Genomic DNA, 20732 nt, shown 5'->3' on the forward strand with positions numbered 1-20732 from the left:
TATTCCACAAATACCCACTGCGTAAGTTCAACGTGCCAGGCAGTGTTCTGGGAACATAAAATGAATATGTGGTTCCTGCTTCCAAGAAGGCCTCAGTGTAGTGGGGACTCCTGAACAAGTCACTGCCACCCAATGAGATAAACTCATGAGGGAGGTTTGTACATAGCTCCCGGGATGCAGAGGAAGCAGCGCTGGGCCCCCAGAAGGCTCTCTATAACTGCTGCCCACAACTCACTGCATTCACAAACACCAGCCTCTCATTACCAGGCACCAGGCAGGGAAACTGAGGAGAGAGGCTTGGACTGAATCCCAACACTACCCTTTTCAGTTGTGTGACTTTGGCCAAATCATTTAATCTCCTTAGCTGTGTTTCTGCTTCTACAAAATGGGGTAGTAATATCTACTCTTAAGATTATGAAGATTAAATGTGTATGTGCATGTGTGTAACACATTCCTAGCATACAGTAGATGTTCCATAGCTAAAAACTATTTTTTAAGTTATATATAATGATCCTTTTAACAGCAAAAATTTGTAGGTTATCCGTTCTTCATAGACAGATGTCATACACTTCACTTTTTCTGTATTTGCAATGACTGGCAAAATACCAGTTTTACTCAATAAAAATTTGTGTTTCTGAGAAACTTTTGAACCTCTTTGAAATTTTCAAAGAAAGCAATCATTAGAGTTTTAAAATACTGATTTAAATCCAAAATGTAGGGCTTCCCTGGTGGCGCAGTGGTTGAGAGTCCGCCTGCCGATGCAGGGGACACAGGTTCATGCCCCGGTCCAGGAGGATCCCACGTGCCGCGGAGCAGCTGGGCCCGTGGGCCGTGGCCGCTAAGCCTGCGCGTCCGGAGCCTGTGCTCCGCAACGGGAGAGGCCGCAACAGTGAGAGGCCTGCGTACCGCAAAAAAAAAAAAAAATCCAAAATGTACAACTTAATGGGAACAAGAATATCAAGGATCCTGGGGCACCCTAATAACAGAAATGGGGCCAAATTTCTATTTGTTAATGAAAGAGAAAAAGATGTAATTTGTTTTAAAAATATGTTCTACTGTTCTTCGATTTTGAGGAGGGCACTATTACTCAGGAGGGATACAAATTATCACTGAAATTCATAGTTAGGCAAAAGAAATTTTAAAATAAGTTAGCTCATTTTGTTTTCCAAGCAAAATATATTCAAGGTGAAAAAGAATCATAAAATACAAATGTGCCTTAAGAATAACAAGAATCCCCTGTAGCCCCATCATGCACAATGATAATTACTGTTTACTGGGAATCTGGGCCCCCTGGTCTAGTGTTCTACCAGCTGCAGCAGGATTACGACAAAACAGGCAACAGAGAAACGTTACATCTTATAAAGAGGCACACAGCCCCGGTGATGTTCTCATTCTATCCTTAACCAATCATGACAACAGAAACTTTCTAAGCATATAAAAAGTGCTTGTCACAAAAATTGAACTCCCGAGTCCATAGGTTTCTACCCATCATAAACACTTGTTTCTGAGGGAGGGGAAAAAAAAAAAAAAAGAAGAGGCCCAAATCCCTGGGGATCTCCTACTGCTCTGGCAGAATTCCATTGTGATCAGTTAAATGCAAATAAATCAAGAACATCTGGTCTACATTTGTTTTAAAGCCCACGAGGGTTTAAATACAAAGAACGTTTGGCAAAATGTATTCCTGAGTCTATTGAATTAGAATTTTTAAAAAAGGCCAAGAGGTACAGGAGAGCATGAGACAAAGTAGAGCTACCTTTGTAAATCCAGGAAAGTTTGTCAAAATATTTCTTTCTGGTTTCTCTGGTTTCCCAACACTTTAGCAATGGCATGCACTTCCAACTCAAATTTGCTAATTTATGTATGTTTGGGTTTCTATACCTTGAGATCTGACCAGGTAACCAGATAGGCACTATGGGTTAATGAAAGACTAAAATGATTTGTAGATGTATATAAATATATATATGTGTGTATGTGTATATAAATATATATGTGTGTGTGTATATATATATATATACACACACATATAAATATAAATTATACATATACATAGATACATACATAAATACCATAACATTTCAGGACTTGTCAAAATCTTTAATAAGCTAATACATGTTATGAATCTCCAGCAAAGGTGGCAGGGGGACTTCCCTGGTGGTCCAGTGGTTATGAATCCGCCTTCCAATGCAGGGGATATGGGTTCGATCCCTGGTCAGGGAACTAAGATTCCCACATGCTGCATGGCAACTAAGCCTGTGCCCCACAACTACTGAGCCCACGTGCCGCAACTAGAGAGCCCGCATGCCGCAAACTACAGAGCCCATGCGCCACAACTACAGAGCCCGCGTGCTCTGGGAGCCTCGTGCCACAACTAGAGAGAAGCCCGCACACCACAACAAAGAGCCTGCACACAGCAACGAAAGATCCCGTGTGCCGCAACTAAGACCTGACGCAGCCGAAAATTAAAAAATAAAATAAATATTTAAAAAAAAAAAACAAAGGTGGCAGGTCATGACCTAACTTGTTGGCCCCAGCATCCTGGCTTTTCTTAGGCAGCTGCATGGGACACACTTGGGAGAAATGCTGGACTCTTAAACCCAAATGGGATACAGATGTCTGGGATGCAGATGACTCTCACCACCTGGAATCCCACTCCTTTCATGCAAGGATCCATTCAACAGACAACTATTAAACACCTGCTATGTGCTTCACCCAGCATCAAGTTTCTCAGTTTGCATATACACCTGAGCATTGCCATCCCACACGTAAACTGACACCTTTCTTATGCATAAAAGAAACCCAAGGGCTTCCCTGGTGGCTCAGTGGTTGAGAGTCCGCCTGCCGATGCAGGGGACACGGGTTCGTGCCCCGGTCCGGGAAGATCCCACATGCCGCGGAGCAGGTGGGCCCGTGAGCCATGGCCGCTGAGCCTGCACGTCCGGAGCCTGTGCAACCAAAATGGAGGCCCACTACTTAACAGCAGCTTGTGCTACTGTAAACATTTTTGTGTTTTCTCTTCTCTTGGTTGCAATGGACTTCCAAGGCAGAAGGCTTATTTTTATTCCTTCGACCCTCCTACCATTTATCAACTCAGGTAAAACTAGGGGCATTACAGAGCTACTGTGACTGGTGAAGATGACAGGGTGTGCCTGTCATCTAGGGAAAGGGGACCCTGGGGAGACAGGGGGTGCTATTAGGGATCTTGCCTAGTCCCACTTTTGCCATTTGCACTGGAAAGCCGAACCCCAGAGCAAACCTCTACACTGCTCTCCAGCTCTGCCCACACCCTGTGATTTAACCAAGGTGAGGGGATTTGGGATTTGTTTGCCTTCCTCCTGCTAATTATCCCCTTAGTGAGAAAACGAGAAGAAAGTGTAGGCTGATCACAGAGTCTTTCCCTGCACAATTATGCTGGGAATCGGGATTGCCCTGTGGGGATGCCAGCTTCTTGCAGGACTCCTGCCACAAAGGACAGCGAGGAGGTATGGCATGCAGTGGCCTCGTACAGAGCAACAGAGCCAGGCAGACAGGCCAGCCCTGGGCCACCATAATCCCGCTCCACACAGGAGATGAATCGCGGAGCATCTGCCCCAGCCGCATCCGCAGGGAAACCCCTGGGCTGGCGGGGCAACTTCTCTTCACCCTCTTCTTCCCTCCACAATGCTAAAGGACATGGGGGTCGAGAGTGGGCAGATAAATGACAGAAGTCTCCCCAAGGAAGGTCCTCCCAAGGACCCCCAAGCCCTCAGCACAGGAACCCATCATCCTGAAACCCCGCAGCGTCTCTCCACTTACCCCAGCTCACTGCTGAGGACCGCGAAGCCCCTCTTGGATCCCATCCCACAACGCATATGGTTTACAGTCCTCTTTGGGGCAATAAAGGAGTAGGCAATAATTACCCTCATTTCCCATGTTAAAGGGAAATAAGGCACAGGGCTATTCAATTAGGATTGTTTTTTTACTCCTAGGGCGCTGTACGAAGCACCTCTGCACACACCCTGTCACCCTGCCTGTGCAGGGGTGCCCAGCCCCATTTCACAGATGAGGAAGAGAAGCTCCAGGGAGGGGAGACAGAGGTGGATGAGAATCTGCTCCCCAGCCTGAAGGATTCAGTTTACCCTGACTGAAACATCCAGTCTCAAAGTAGGGCTCTCCCAGAGGCTGGCCAGTGCCACAGGCCCGGTGCTGGGCAGAGGATGGGTAGCCACCTGGCTGGGGGCACTTTTCCATGTTTATCAATTTCTTTGAAGCTCTCAATAGCTCAACTGAAAGCAGCTGTAAATTGCCCATTGCTGGGGTAGATGGGTAAGTGCCACAGGCTTCAAAAATACTTGGTCATCCTCCTAAACCTTGTTTTTCCTTACCTTCCTTCTATCCTGGGACCCAGGATGAGTTAAAGGCTTTTCAAAGCCAGAACTCCACCCTGTTGGCACCGGTCAGGTATATATATGTATTTCCTCTATACCTATCTGTACAGCAGGTCTGGAAGGTAACAGCAAACTGATAACATGATGACTCTGGCAGTGCCAGGTTTGGGAGCCACTGGAAAAGGCTTTGGAACTTTGACTAAGACACAGATTTGTCCATTCCTTAGCGGTGTTCTCTTAGACAAGTCTCTTAACCTTCTACAGACTCAGGGTCAACTAGGATATGAGAATGATGCCTGCCAGCAGGATTCTTGCAAAGGCAGAGACAATCCACATCTGACACACAGCACACACTCAGTAAGTCCTGGCTATGATTATTACTACTTCTGCAAAAGAGGACGGCTGCTAAAAGGCCATACCTCTAGCCTCCCTGTAGCTGCAGAAACCGCCTCCTGCTGAAGGAGGGAACCGAGAGCATTACTCATCATTCTCTAGTCCTGGTTTTGCATTTGTGTCTCTGGAGTGACCTCAGCCTGCAGGACATTTAGTTCCTGGTAGGGACCAAAGTGTGTTGGCTATTCTCCATTTGCTTCACCACCACCCCTCACTCCAAAGCCATTCTCCACCTCTCTACACCTGCTCTGTGGCCTGGTGGCTGACTGCTGTGGGCTGCCTCACCAGGGCTCCATGCCCTTTGGTTTCCGACAAGATCTGCTGATGCGAGGACCAACACAAGATCTGGGTAGTTATTCTCCCCACTTTGCCAAGTCTCTGGCAGTGGTGGTGTTCTTTCTATAGCCATAGCACCTGTGGGGCAGCCCCTCTTCCATGAATCGAGGTCTTGTTGCCTCTGTAAGCAGTTCTTTCATTAAACTCTCTTCAGATAAACCCCTCTGAGGGCACCATCTGCTTCCTGCTAGGACCCTGACCAAAACAACACAGGGCAGGAGGCTTTCACAATGAAAAGGGAGATACTAAACATAATTATAAGCTTTGGGGACAGCTTAACAATGTCCAGTTCAGGCTACGACTCTGATCTTCATCATTTGAACCTCTAGGAATTAAAGCAATTTTCACCTAAGTAAAGAGGCCACCAAAAAGAACAGCCTGAGCCTAGAGATCTTGACTTTTGCTGCAGTGAGGAGCCCACCTCTACTTCTCTAAAGCAATAAGAACCCTGCGGCAGGAGAGAGAAGAAATCACATCCTTGACGATCATTCATTCTGTGTCAGGCATTATGTTAAGACGTTGTACATAAACTGTCTCACTTGGAGTGAGTAATAATTTGGCTGAGGTAAGAACTATTATTACGGCCATTTTTCAGATGAGGAAACTGAGTCGTAAAGATACTAAGAATCTTGCCCAAGGTCACAATGGCAGAAGGAGGATCTGAACCTGAGCAGTCTGACTCCAGCGTCTGTGTGCTCTGAGCCTCCTCCACGGGAAGGCTTGGCAAAGAGGTTGAGAGCAAGGAGATGCAAACGGGAGGCAAGCACCGCCTCTCTTCCTCACCACCTCAGCTTGTGACTTCCCATCCACAAGATGCTCCCATCCATGAAATGCTCCCCAGGGTGGAGAGAGGGGTATGAGGGCATATTTCAGCTGCTGATCAAGATCATCCGTCAGAGAGCATCAACCAGAACTGAGTGTGTCAGTGCGAACAAAGTGCAATAAAGAACTGTGGCTTGTGAAGAGAGAGAGAGAGAGACCATCGTAAACTAGGATTCCTTGCAATATTATCAAATACCAAACCAAATCCTGTCTGAACCCTTTAGTCTGCAAGAGGGATCACTCTTACTTGTAGAACCTCCCAGTAGCACACACCGTGAGGACAAATGTTACCCAAATTTGAAAAATGATCCAGAGACAAATTCCTAAAGCACACCTTTGAGAAGGAAAAACAAATATTGTTGGACACCCTGGGTAAATTCATCTACAGAGAAACCATCAGTAACTCTATCACTTTCAAAGGAAAGCAATCCCTTGGGCCAAATAACCAAAACACTAACCACACACAACATCCTTCCAATGCTGCCCTAAACCCAACCCATAATACAGTGCTTGCTGACAGGCCCATATTCTACCTGCAAAGCCAGCCAGCATTCCACCCTACACCTACCGGAAATGTAATAAATGAGAACATGGGATGTTATACACTGGTGCATAGCTCAATCCAGGCACAACAGAAAAAACAGAACTGCAAAATGATCTGTACTCTGGACACAGTGGCTGCATCCTGATTCTCATTCCACTTCACCTAACATTTCCTTTTTCTCTGCTTAAATGTAACCTCCCTCTTGCTGAATAGGGAAGGTGCGTGGGTGGTAGGATGAAAGATTCAGCCTTGTTCATATTACACATAGTTCGGTTAACCAAGGAGAAAATAAACTGACAGGGAACCGTACTTGTACAGAACAGTCAGAAAACAGCCCCTTAAGATATACTGTCAAATGGTTTCCCAGTATTGATAACCTTGCCAACCAACTAGCCAATCTGTGTGCATGTTTTTTTCCAGTGCAATTTTGAACCACTCAGGATTCTAGCTTTTTGACTGGATGACTATGCCTGAACTCATTCTGCAAACAAAGCTGGCTGCAGAGATTTGATGAGTGGCAACAGGTCACCAAAAGTGATTTGCAGAGCCCTCTGGCTTGGGGCTCCATCTTACCAGTCGAGTCGGCCCTGGAAGCCAGGCCACTCTGCTCCTCAGCACTGATGAGCTGCAGGCCTGTGTACGAAGGGCCAAAACTAGGACTACTGGTGTCTTCAGAATGTGTGGTCCAGCTGCTCTCGGAAGGCAGAGGGCATCTCCTCAGGGAGTTGAAGGAAGGGCACGTCCAGCAGGGCATGGTCAATGATATGGCTGGGGACAGACGGAAAACCAAAAACATACAGTATAAATAGTTGTACTTTGTTTATCTTTAGTGCTTGTCTGACTTTGATGTTATGAAAGTCAGACAAGCACTAAAACAACACAAGCACTATGAAATCTCAACAGCCGTACAAGGCAAGGAAGTGTCACTCATGATATAGACAGGGAAAACTAATTGACTGAGACCCCACAGTGAGCCAGTATCAAAACCGGTACTACAATTAAGGTCTAATGACCCTCAAATCAAAGATAAGCTCACCAAAGAATATGAGTGATTTTAGGCTCTACTTTTTTTTTTCTTTTTTGGCTGCATTGGGTCTTTGTTGCTGCCCATGGGCTTTTTCTAGTTGTGGCGAACGGGAGCTACTCTTTGTTGCGGTGCGTGGGCTTCTCATTGCGGTGGCTTCTCTTCTTGCGGAGCACGGACTATAGGCGCGCAGGCTTAGTAGTTGTGGCACACAGGCTTAGTTGCTCCGCAGCATGTGGGATCTCCCCAGACCAGGGCTCAAACCTGTGTCCCCTGCATTGGCAGGAGGATTCTTAACCACTGTGCCACTGCGAAGTCCCTAGGCTCTACTTTTATTTCTAAACCTAGGTTTCGGTTTCATTCAGACCTAAACTACATGCGGTTTCACCCCTACCCTTACATTTCCTCCATTTTTAGTGGCACACCAACACTCTCAAGAAAACTTACCAATTTGCACTGCAAAATTAGAGCTAGGGTGGATTAAGGGATAAGAATGTGAATATAGATGTATTTGCAGATGAATGTGATATGTCTCCGCTTGCCTTGAGTTTGACTGTAACTGGAGAATCTGTAGACTGTTCCATACACAAATTGAGATCTACTAGGACTGCTGACCTGGCATACAATGAAAAATATCTTTAAGGGGGAAGTGCACAGGGCTTGGCTTTATCTCTGTAACCTTGAGCACCAAATTTAGCAAAAACCACTTCGGAAAGTTTCTTTTTTTAAAATCAAGTTTCCTAATGTTCCTAATTTGTCTTTGGTTAATTGCCTATCACATGGTTTCTCCACCGTGTTGCATAAGAATCTGATCGCAAATTTACTGACAAGTACTGAAAACAAGTGCTGAAAAGAGTGTGGACAGGGAAGCAAGAATTAAAAAAAAAGAAACTAGCAATTATTGAGTACCCATGAAATGTCAGACACTCGTACAAATGTTATCTCATCTTGCCCATGGGTCCTGAGAGTTAGACAGTGGTCTTCCTTTACACAGGGGGTAAAAGACTCAAAGAGGTTAAGTAGCTTGTCCAAAAACATAGAGTCAGTCAGGCCTCCTGGCTGGAGAATCGAAATTATGGTGTTGGGTTCAGAAACAGGAAGAGATACTGAGATTTAAGAGGAAAATGAATAAATAAATAGCAATATCTGTGACATGGTGTAAATATGAAACTACAGAGAATTTTCATTTTATTTTCTTAGGCATTTATAAAACATAGAGATCTTTTCTCTATCTGGAATGCTTATGGCTCACACCCCATTTTCCGTAAAAATGTGACCTTCTCCTGAGCTATTCTCTCCAAAGATGCAAGTCCCCTTCCCTGCTTTATTTCTCCTTAACGTTATCTCTAACAGCCTATATGTCCCATGTCTTCCTCGCTAGAATTCAAGCTCCTTGGGGGCAAGGATTTTGGTGATTATTGTTCACTCTTCTGCCCTGAAGGCCAGAAGGATTTGCTACCCCAAAATATGCCTTTTTGGCATAAGGATTATTTTAGGTTTATTATATTTTAGTAACAGCTGATGAGGGAGAAGCTCTGAAAACTCAGTGAAAGTTACCCTATTGTAAGGGACATTTACATTTATAAGGGAAATCTCCATTTGTAAAGCTGTCTCTCTGTACCAGGAATAGGAGGAGGTCCAAATCTCTAGAGACCCTTTACCAGCAGAGAAGGCCTGGACTTAAATCTGCAAAACAACCTTACCCTTGTTTACCAGGGTAACCTGGTAACTTACCCAAACTGGCCTATTCCCTCCCCCAACATCCTCTTTTGTCTTTAGCTAGTATTTAAGGTGGTGGCTTGGGCCATTTCAGGGAGTTATTCATTTTTTTTCTGGGTACCTCCCATGTATATAGGAGTATACATGTTTATTAAACTTCTGGGGAGCTGCTCAGAGCTACGTCCCAGGGACTTGGGACTGCAGGCAGCAGTGTGGCGGACAGGCTCTTGGTGCTTCAGCTGGGTGTCAGGCCTGTGCCGCTGAAGTGGGACAGCCGAGTTCAGGACAGTAGTACACCAGAGACCTCCTGGCTTCACATAATATCAAACGGGGAAAGCTCTCCCAGAGATCTCCATCTCAACGCTACGACCCAACTCCACTCAATCACCAGCAAGTTACAGTGCTGGACGCCCTATGCCAAACAACTAGCAAGACAGGAACACAACCACACCCATTAGTAGAGAGGCTGCCTAAAATCATAAGGTCACAGACACCCCAAAACACACCAATGGATGCGGTCCTGCCCACCAGAAAGACAAGATCCAGCCTCATCCACCAGAACACAGGCACGAGTCCCCTCCACCAGGAATCCTACACAACCCACTGAACCAACCTCACCCACTGGGGGCAGACACCAAAAACAATGGGAACTACAAACCTGCAGCCTGCGAAAAGGAGACCCCAAACACAGTAAGTTAAGCAAAATGAGAAGACAGAGAAACACACAGCAGAGGAAAGAGCAAGGTAAAAACCCACCAGGGGCTTCCCTGGTGGCACAGTGGTCGAGAGTCCACCTGCCGATGCAGGAGACACGGGTTTGTGCCCCGGTCCAGGAAGATCTCACATGCCGCAGAGCGGCTGGGCCCGTGAGCCATGGCCACTGAGCCTGCGCGTCCGGAGCCTGTGCTCTGCAACGGAAGAGGCCACAACAGTGAGAGGCCTGCATACCACAAAAAAAAAAAAAAAAGAAAAAAAAACCAGACCTAACAAATGAAGAGGAAATAGGCAGTCTAATTGAAAAAGAATTCAGAGTAATGATAGTAAAGATGATCCAAAATCTTGGATATAAAATGGAAAAAATACAAGAAATGTTTAACAAGGACCTAGAAGAACTAACGAGGAAACAAACAATGATGAACAACACAATAAATGAAATTAAAAATTCTCTAGAAGGAATCAATAGGGGAATAACAGATAAATGACCTAGAAGATATAATAGTGGAAATAACTACCACAGAGCAGAATAAACAACGAAAAGAATTGAGGACAGTCTCAGAGACCTCTGGGACAACATTAAATGCACCAACATTCGAACTATAGTGGTCCCAGAAGAAGAAGAGAAAAAGAAAGGAACTGAGAAAATATTTGAAGAGATTATAGTTGAAAACTTCCCTAATACGGTAAAATAAATAGTCAATCAAGTCCAGGAAGCACAGAGAGTCCCATACAGGATAAATCCAAGGAGAAACAGGCCAAGACACATATTAATCAAACTATCAAAAATTAAAATACAAAGAAAAAATATTAAAAGCAGCAAAGGAAAAACAACAAACAACATACAAGGGAATCACCATAAGCTTAGCAGCTGATCTCTCAGCAGAAACCCTACAAGCCAGAAGGGAGTGGCAGGACATATTTAAAGTGATAAAAGGGGAAAACTTACAACCAAAATTACTCTACCCAGCAAGGATCTCATTCAGATTCAACGGAGAAATTAAAACCTTTATAGACAAGCAAAAGCAAAGAGAATTCAGCACCACCAAGCCAGCTTTACAGCAAATGCTAAAGGAACTTCTCTAGGCAGGAAACACAAGAGAAGGAAAAGACCTACAATAACAAACCCAAAACAATTAAGAAAATGGTAATAGGAACATGCATATCAAAAGCTACCTTAAATGTAGCTATTTACTTACATTGGCTTAAATGCTCCAACCAAAAGACATAGACTGGCTGAATGGATATAAAAACAAGACCCATACATATGCTGTCTACAAGAGGCCCACTTCAGACCTAGGGACACATACAGACTGAAAGTGAGAGGATGGAAAAAGTTATTGCATGCAAACGGAAATCAAAAGAAAGCTGGAGTAGCAATTCTCATATCAGACAAAATAGACTTTCTTTTTCTTTTTTTTTTTTTTTTGCAGTACGCGGGCCTCTCACTGTTGTGGTCTCTCCCGTTGCGGAGCACAGGCTCTGGACGCGCAGGCTCAGCGGCCATGGCTCACGGGCCCAGCCGCTCAGCGGCATGTGGGATCTTCCGGGACCGGGGCACAAACCCATGTCCCCTGCATCGGCAGGCGGACTCTCAACCACTGTGCCACCAGGGAAGCCCTATTTTTCTTTTTGTTTTTGTGGTACGCGGGCCTCTCACTGTTGTGGCCTCTCCCGTTGCGGAGCACAGGCTCCGGACGCGCAGGCTCAGCAGCCATGGCTCACGGGCCCAGCCACTGCGTGGCATGTGGGATCTTCCCAGACCGGGGCACGAACCCATGTCCCCTACATCAGCAGGAGGACTCTCAACCACTGCGCCACCAGGGAAGCCCCAAAATAGACTTTAAAATAAAGACTACTACAAGAGACAAAGAAGGACACTACATAACGATCAAGGGATCAACCCAAGAAGAACATAGAACAATTATAAATATTTACGCACCCAACATAGGAGCACCTCAATACATAAGGCAAATGCTAATAGCCATAAAAGGGGAAATCAACAGTAACACAATCATACTAGGGGACTTTAACACCCCACTTTCACCAATGGACAGATCATCCAAAATGAAAATAAATAAGGAAACACAAGCTTTAAATAATACATTAAACAAGATGGACTTAATGGATATTAACAGGACATTCCATCCAAAATCAACAGAATACACTTTCTTCTCAAGTGCTCATGGAACATTCTCCAGGATAGATCATATCTTGGGTCACAAATCAAGCCTTGATAAACTTAAGAAAACTGAAATCATATCAAGTATCTTTTCCAACCACAACGCTACGAGACTAGATATCATTTACTGGAAAAAAATCTGTAAAAAATACAAACACATGGAGGCTAAACAATACACTACTAAATAACCAAGAGATCACTGAAGAAATCAAAGAAGAAATCAAAAAATACCTAGAAACAAATGACAATGAAAATATGACGACCCAAAACCTATGGGATACAGCAAAAGCAGTTCTAAGGGGAAGTTTATAGCAATATAATCCTACCTCAAGAAACAAGAAACATCTCAAATAAACAACCTAAACTTACACCTAAAGCAATTAGAGAAAGAAGAACAAAAAACCCCAAAGTTAGCAGAAGGAAAGAAATCATAAAGATCAGATCAGAAAGAAATGAAGGAAACAGTAGCAAATGTCAGTAAAACTAAAAGCTGGTTCTTTGAGAAGGTAAACAAAATTGATAAACCATTAGCCACACTCATCAAGAAAAAAAGAGAGACGATTCAAATCAGTAGAATTAGAAATGAAAAAGGAGAAGTAACAACTGACACTGCAGAAATACAAAGGATCACGAGAGATTACTACAAGCAACTCTATGCCAATAAAATGGACAACCTGGAAGAAATGGACAAATTCTTTGAAAAGCACAACCTTCCAAGACTGAACCAGGAAGAAATAGAAAATACAAACAGACCAATCACAAGCACTGAAATTGAGACTGTGATTAAAAATCTTCCAACCAACAAAAGCCCAGGACCAGATGGCGTCACTGACGAATTCTATCAAACATTTAGAGAAGAGCTAACACCTATCCTTCTCAAACTCTTCCAAAATATAACACAGGGAGGAACACTCCCAAACTCATTCTACGAGGCCACCATCACGCTGATACCAAAACCAGACAAAGATGCCACAAAGAAAGAAAACTAATGGCCGATAGCACTGATGAACATAGATGCAAAAATCCTCAACAAAATACTAGCAAACAGAATCCAACAGCACATTAAAAGGATCATATACCATGATCAAGTGGGGTTTATCCCAGGAATGCAAGGATTCTTCAATATATGCAAATCAATCAATGTGGTAAACCATATTAACAAATTGAAGGAGAAAAACCATATGATCATCTCAATAGATGCAGAAAAAGCTTTTGACAAAATTCAACATCCATTTATGACAAAAACCCTCCAGAAAGTAGGCATAGAGGGAACTTACCTCAACATAATAAAAGCCATATATGACAAACCCACAGCCACCATCATGCTCAATGGTGAAAAACTGAAACCATTTCCTCTAAGATCAGGAACAAGACAAGGCTGTCCACTCTCACCACTATTATTAAACATACCTTGGAAGTTTTAGCCAGAGCAATCAGAGAAGAAAAACAAATAAAAGGAATCCAAATCGGAAAACAAGAGGTGTCACTGTTTTGCAGATGACATGATACTATACATAGAGAACCCTAAAGATGCTACCAGAAAATTACTAGAGCTAATCAATGAATTTGGTAAAGTAGCAGGATATAAAATTAATGCACAGAAATCTCTTGCATTCCTATACACTAATGATGAAAAATCTGAAAGAGAAATTAAGGAAACACTCCCACTTATCACTGCAACAAAAAGAATAAAATACCTAGGAATAAACCTACCTAGGGAGACAAAAGACCTATATACAGAAAACTATAAGACACTGATGAAAGAAATTAAAGATGATACAAACAGATGGAGACATATACCATGTTCTTGGATTGGAAGAATCAACATTGTGAAAATGACTCTACTACCCAAAGCAATCTACAGATTCAATGCAATCCCTATCAAACTACCAATGGCATTTTTCACAGAACTAGAACAAAAAATTTCACAATTTGTATGGAAACACAAAAGACCCCGAATAGCCAAAGCTATCTTGAGAAAGAAAAACAGAGCTGGAGGAACCAGGCTCCCAGACTTCAGACTATACTACAAAGCTACAGTAATCAAGATAGTATGGTACTGGCACAAAAACAGAAATATAGATCAATGGAACAGGATAGAAAGCCCAGAGGTAAACCCACACACATATGGTCACCTTATTTTTGATAAAGGAGGCAAGAATATACAATGGAGAAAAGACAGTCTCTTCAATAAGTGGTGTTGGGAAAAACTGGACAGCTACATGTAAAAGAATGAAATTAGAACACTCCCTAACACCACACACAAAAATAAACTCAAAATTGATTAAAGACCTAAATTTAAGGCCAAACACTATAAAACTCTTAGAGGAAAACAGAGGCAGAACACTCTATGACATAAATCACAGCAAGATCCTTTTTGAACCACCTTGTAGAGAAATGGAAATAAAAAGAAAAATAAACAAATGGGACCTATGAAACAAAGTTTTTGCACAGCAAAGGAAAACATAAAGAAGACGAAAAGACAACCCTCAGAATGGGAGAAAATATTTGCAACTGAAGCAACTGACAAAGGATTAATCTCCAAAATTTACAAGCAGCTCATGCAGCTCAATATCAAAGAAACAAACAACCCAATCGAAAAGTGGGCAGAATAGCTAAATAGACATTTCTCCAAAGAAGATGTACACATTGCCAACAAACACGTGAAAGGATGCTGAACGTCACTCATCATTAGAGAAATGCAAATCAAAACTACAGTGAGGTTATCACCTCATACCAGTCAAAATGGCCATCATCAAAAAATCTACAAATAAATGCTGGTGAGGGTGTGGAGAAAAGGGAACCCTCTTGCACTGTTGATGGGAATGTAAATTGACACAGACACTATGGAGGACAGTATGGAGGTTCCTTAAAAAACTAAAACTAGAACTACCATACGACCCAGCAATCACACTACTGGGTATATACCCTTAGGAGACCATAATTCAAAAAAAAGTCATATACCACAATGTTCACTGCAGCACTATTTACAAAGCCAGGACATGGAAGCAACCTAAGTGTCCATCGACAGATGAATGGATAAAGATGTGGCACATATATACAATGGAATATTACTCAGCCATAAAAAGAAACAAAACTGAGTTATCTGTAGTGAGGTGGATGGACCTAGAGTCTGTCATACAGAATGAAGTAAGTCAGAAAGAGAAAAACAAATACTGTACGCTAACACATATATATGGAATCTAAAAAAAAAAAAGGTTCTGAAGAACAGAGGGGCAGGACAGGAATAAAGACACAGATGTAGAGAATGGACTTGAGGCCACAGGGAGTGGGAAAGGTAAGCTGGGACGAAGTGAGAGAGTGGCATGGACATATATACACTCCCAAATGTAAAACAGATAGCTAGTGGGAAGCAGCCACATAGCACAGGGAGATCAGCTCGGTGCTTTGTGACCATCTAGAAGGGTGGGATAGGAAGGATGGGAGGGAGACGCAAGATGGAGGAGATGTGGGGATATATGTATATGTATAGCTGATTCACTTTGTTATACAGCAGAAACTAACACACCATGGAAAAGCAATTATATTCCAATAAAGACGTTAAAAAAAAAATTGTTTTTCTCTTGTTAATTTTTTATCACAGGGGTTTCTCAGCTAAGAACCTAGAAGGGTAGAGGAAAAATTATTGTTCCTCCCCTTCAAATCCCCATTTCTAGAATAGTGCCTTGTGTAAAGTAGGCACTCAGTAAGGATTTGTTGGTTATGTCCATAACAGTCTATACACAGACATTCTATATTAAATACAGACTGTTAAAATAAAACTCCCACACAAACATAGGAAAAAAAATCTAAACACTGAAAATAAAAAGAAACAACCAAGAAAAAAAACAAAAGCAAAGGGAATTCCCTGGGAGTCCAGTGGTTAGGACTCGGTGCTTTCACTACTGGGTCCTGGCTTTGATCCCTAGTCGGGGAACTAAGATTGTGCAAGCTGCATAGCACAGCCAATAATAATAATTATAATAATAATAAAACAATTTTTTAAAAAAGCAAAGCTGGACTTGTAAAAGCTTATCACAGGATTGCCATCTCCTACAGTATCATGGATTAGACACTTAATTATTATGGAAATAAAAGTAAAATATTAGGTAAAATGTTAACAACAATATTTACAATACATTACAGGGTAAGCAAGAAAGTAAAGAGTTATCAGAGGCCAAGTGAAAGCTGGAACCCAGAAATGGTAAGCAGAGCACACAACCTGATTTTTATACCCTGAGGATTTTGTACAAACCAGGGAGACTCCTAAGTTTGAGTTTTTTCAATCTCTTGTGAAGAAGGTGTAGGGGAACAGAATTTGCCACCCTAAAATATGTCTCTGTGGCATATTAATTGTCTTAAACTGATCATTTTCTAAGAAACAGCAGACATGAGAAGTACTCTGAAAACCAAGTAAGAGTTACCCTTTTGTAAAAAAAATTTCCATTTGTAAGGGAAATCTTATCTGTAAGGGTTTGTCCCTCATGCTGTACCTCATACCAAGAGGAGGATGACCAAATCTCCAGAAACTCTTATCAGTGGAGAAGGTTTGGACTTAAATCTGCGTCATAATCAGCCTTGTTTACTCTGCTTTTCCTGGTCACCTCCCACCAAAGACTCTCACCACCCTCAACATCCTCTTTCGTCTTTAGCTAAGGATGGTATATAAGGTGAGGGCTTCAGCCATTAAGACGAGTTACTCAGTTTTTCTGGGTCTCTCCCATGTATACGTGTCATTAATCAAAATCGTTTGATTTTCTCCTGTTAATCTGTCTCATGTTAATTTAATTCTTAGACCAGTCTGAAGAACCTAGAAGGGTAGAGGAAAATTTCTTCCTCCCTGACAAGGCAAAGGGAAAAAAACCTAGGACTTACCCAAGATGGAAAATCTAACAGAAGATCTGGTGCCTAAAGTTAGAATTCTCAAAGGGCTCAGTTAAAGGGTAAATTAGGAATAACCCCCACTAGTAAACCCATGCTAAGGGTGCAAGATAGAGGGGGGAAAAAAAAATCTGAGATTTTATAACCACAAGCTGTCCCATATAGGGGTTTGCAGCTAAAACTACTTGTGTGGTCAGAAAAACTTCCAGTCTGAGAACCTGGTCGAAGTATTTCCACTTTGATAGTGGAAAGAGAGTAAAAGCCATGGAGGATAGAGTGAGAAGGTCCCATAGATATCTAATCTGAGTTCCTAAAGAGAAGAGAGAGAGAATGAAGGCAATATCTGAAAAAATGCTGGCTGAGAATTTCCCAGAATTTATGAAAGATTTTATTTGTCAGATTAAAAAATCACAAAGTGTCTCAAGGAGGGTAACCAAAAATAACTCCATAAGTAGATATCAAAACTATGTAAGACTGGGGCTTCCCTGATGGCGCAGTGGTTGAGAGTCCGCCTGCCGATGCAGGGGACACCGGTTCGTGCCCTGGTCCGGGAAGATCCCACATGCTGCAGAGTGGCTGGGCCCATGAGCCATGGCCGCTGAGCCTGCTCATCCGGAGCCTGCGCTTCTGGAGCCTGTGCTCTGCAATGGGAGAGGCCACAACAGTGAGAGGCCCACGAACCGCAAAAACAAAAAAAAAAAAAAAAAACTATATAAGACTGAAACCAAGCAGGACCCTATGGGGCTCCTGGGCACAGAAGCCTTTCAGTGTCCCCCATTTCCTGTTTGTAGGGAATAGATTCCAGCCTCCATGACCTTCCCTGAGTTCCGCAGGGCAGACTCGAATGGTTGCTAATCAGGGACGGGAGGGGTTGCAAAGACAAGGGAGGAACAGTCTAGAAACAGTAGTGCAGCCTTGGGGCAGGGATACACATAAACATATCTTTGAGCTCTTCACAGAACTAAAACCCCCTACAAATGGAAGACTTAGCATTCTTCATTTCCAATTAAAGGAACCAGAGAAACTCTTCAAGAGACCACCTGAGACCAGATTAAAGGGGTGCAGGCCCTGCGCACACCCTGATCCTTATCAGCAACCCTGCCCTTGAATCATTGCTGTAAGTCGTCACCAAATCCCCCCAGGTTGGGACACACAGTTTTTGAGGGACACAAGCCCACTGTGTCCCCCTTTGCCTGGAAAAGCAATAAAGCTATTCTTTTCTACTTCACCCCAAACTCTGTTTCCGAAATTCGATTCGGCACTGGTGCACAGAGGCTGAGTTTTCGACAGCAAGACCAAAGACATACAGAAGATCTTAAGAGCTAGCAAAGAGAAAATAAGATTACCAGTCTTATTCCTATTCCCCAGTTTTACATGTGGTACGTGTCTGTGTTGTATTTATTTCTATGTAATGTCATCAACGTGTAGGTTTATGTATCCACACTACAGTCAAGATACACAACAGCTCCACCACCACAAGGATCCTGCCTGTTGCCCTTTTATATTCAATCCCACCTCTTCCCCTCATGCCCTGTTCCTAAACCCCTGGCAACCACTAATTTGTTTTTCATTTCTATAATTTTGTCATTTCAAGAATGCTTTATAAATGGAATCATGCAGTATGTAACCTTTTACAATTGGCTTTTATCACGCAGCATAACGCCTTTGACATTCACTGACGTTGCTGAACATATCAATACTTCATTTCTTTTTACTGCTGAGCAGTATTCCATAGTATGGATGTACTACAGTTAGTTTCACCATTCACCTGCTAAAGGACATCTGGGCTGTTTCCAGTTCTTGGCTATTATAAATAAAGGTGCTATGAACGTTCATGTACAGGTTTTTGTATGAACATAAGTTTCCATTTCACTGGGATAAATGCCCAAGAGTACAACTGCTGAGTTACATGGTAATTGCATGTTTAGTTTTATAAGAACCTACCAAACTGTTTTCCAAAGTTGTACCATTTTACATTCCCACCAGCATACATGAGTGTCTCCTTATTTTCTTAACAGGGTCTTTTGCAAAGCAAAAGTATTAAAAGTTTTAAAAGTCTTTAACCAGCAAGAAAACAAGAGAGCATCTATAAAAACAACAAAAAATATGAAGCATATATAGTAATAAATTTAACAGAAGATAGGAAAGGCCCCAGAGGAGATACTTGTAAAGTGTATTAACAGACCATAGGGAAGACCTTATTAGATGGAGAGATATACTATATTTAAGGACTGAAAGAATTAATGAGGTAAAGATGTTGATTCTCCCTAAATTGGATTATAGAGTTTTGCCTCTCAATCACAATCCTAGCATGGTTTTTTTCCTCATATTAAGCAGAATACACTATTTAGATATGAATGAAATCAAATGTTTAATAATATAAATATATTTGTAAATATATATTAAAATAAATAAAACAACAGAAATAATATTGGGAAAATACTACTATATGGAAAAAAATGAAATTAGACTCCTACTTCACACCATACAGAAAAATCAGTTCTAAGTGGATTGAATGTCAAAGTGTGAAAGGCTACATAAGATGCATTTTAGAAGGCATATAGCTTAATATGGTCATGACTTTGGGGTAGGGAAAGATTTCCTTTACCAAGACAAAGAAAGTACCAAGCATACAAGAAAAATAAACAAGTTTCGTAAAATTAAAATTAAGAACTTTTCTCTAAAAGGCACCATAAAGAGTCAAAAGACCACCCACACGGTAGGAAATAATATCTGCCACACATCATATCCACAAGGAACTCCTAGAAATCAGCAAGATAAAGGAAAATACCCTCAACAAAAAAGTACGCCACTAGGCATTTTATGAAAGAAAAAATCTAAATGAAAAAAAAAGTAAAGAAAAGGAAAAAAAAGAAACTCAACCTCATTAGTAATCTAGGAAATGCAGATTAAAACCACATGAGATACCATTACTCTTCCCCCTTCCCTCTCTCCCTGCCTCCCTGTGACAAAAATAGTGCAACATGACTATCCCAGTGTAGGCGGGGAAGTGGAGCCGCAGCATCTTTCATATGTGGCTGGTAGAAGAGTAAACTGGAATCACCGTAGTAAAAGAGTTGATGTTAAAGTTATCTGAGAAAGTGGGAAATAAACACACTCTTTAGCATAGCAATTCCCCTCCAACTTTTTTTTATACAAGAGAATCACTTGCACTTGTTCACCACGATAGGAATGCTCATAGAAAAGACAAAAAGTATGCTCATAGAAGCACGTTTTTTTGTGTTTTTTTTTTGCGGTACGCAGGCCTCTCACTGTTGTGGCCTCTCCCGTTGCGGAGCACAGGCTCCGGACGCGCAGGCTCAGCGGCCATGGCTCACGGGTCCAGCTGCTCCGCGGCATGTGGGATCTTCCCAGACCGGGGCACAAACCCGTGTCCCATGCATCGGCAGGCGGACTCTCAACCACTGCGCCACCAGGGAAGCCCAGAAGCACGTTCTTAATTGCGGAAAAGTAGAAATAACTCTAACATCCATCGCTCATAGAATGGGTAAATGAATTGTGGAATATTACTAAGAAGGAATACATTGCAATAAACACTAAAGGAACTATACCTACAGGTAATAACATGGAAAAATCTCACAAATAATGTTGTGTAAAAGGAGCAAGCCACAGAATAATACATGCAGTATTACTCCACTTACATAAGGTTCAAAAACAGAGGAAATTCACTTATGTCATTCTCGATGCATATGTAGGTAGGAAAGCTGTTAAGAAAAGTAAAGCAGGGACTTC

The 20732-nt window shown here is 42.4% G+C and overlaps 1 protein-coding gene across 4 annotated transcripts in view; it reads right to left on the minus strand.

The window, feature by feature from the left end:
* Nucleotides 1-20732, minus strand: part of STON2 (stonin 2) — a 154725-nt gene that overhangs the window by 85205 nt on the left and 48788 nt on the right. For 3 of the 4 annotated variants that reach the window (XM_029238558.1, XM_029238559.1, XM_029238557.1), the window contains exon 4: nt 7033-7227. In XM_029238558.1, coding sequence (XP_029094391.1) covers nt 7033-7227 — 195 coding nt within the window. Of the gene's footprint in view, nt 1-7032; nt 7228-7495; nt 7531-20732 lie in introns of those variants that run through there. The other variant, XM_029238560.1, reaches the window with a different exon arrangement.

The sequence above is a fragment of the Monodon monoceros genome, unplaced genomic scaffold (genome assembly GCF_005190385.1).
Source record: "Monodon monoceros isolate NGI ecotype Baffin Bay Population unplaced genomic scaffold, NGI_Narwhal_1 Super_Scaffold_21, whole genome shotgun sequence".
In the NCBI taxonomy this organism is placed as follows: domain Eukaryota; kingdom Metazoa; phylum Chordata; class Mammalia; order Artiodactyla; family Monodontidae; genus Monodon; species Monodon monoceros.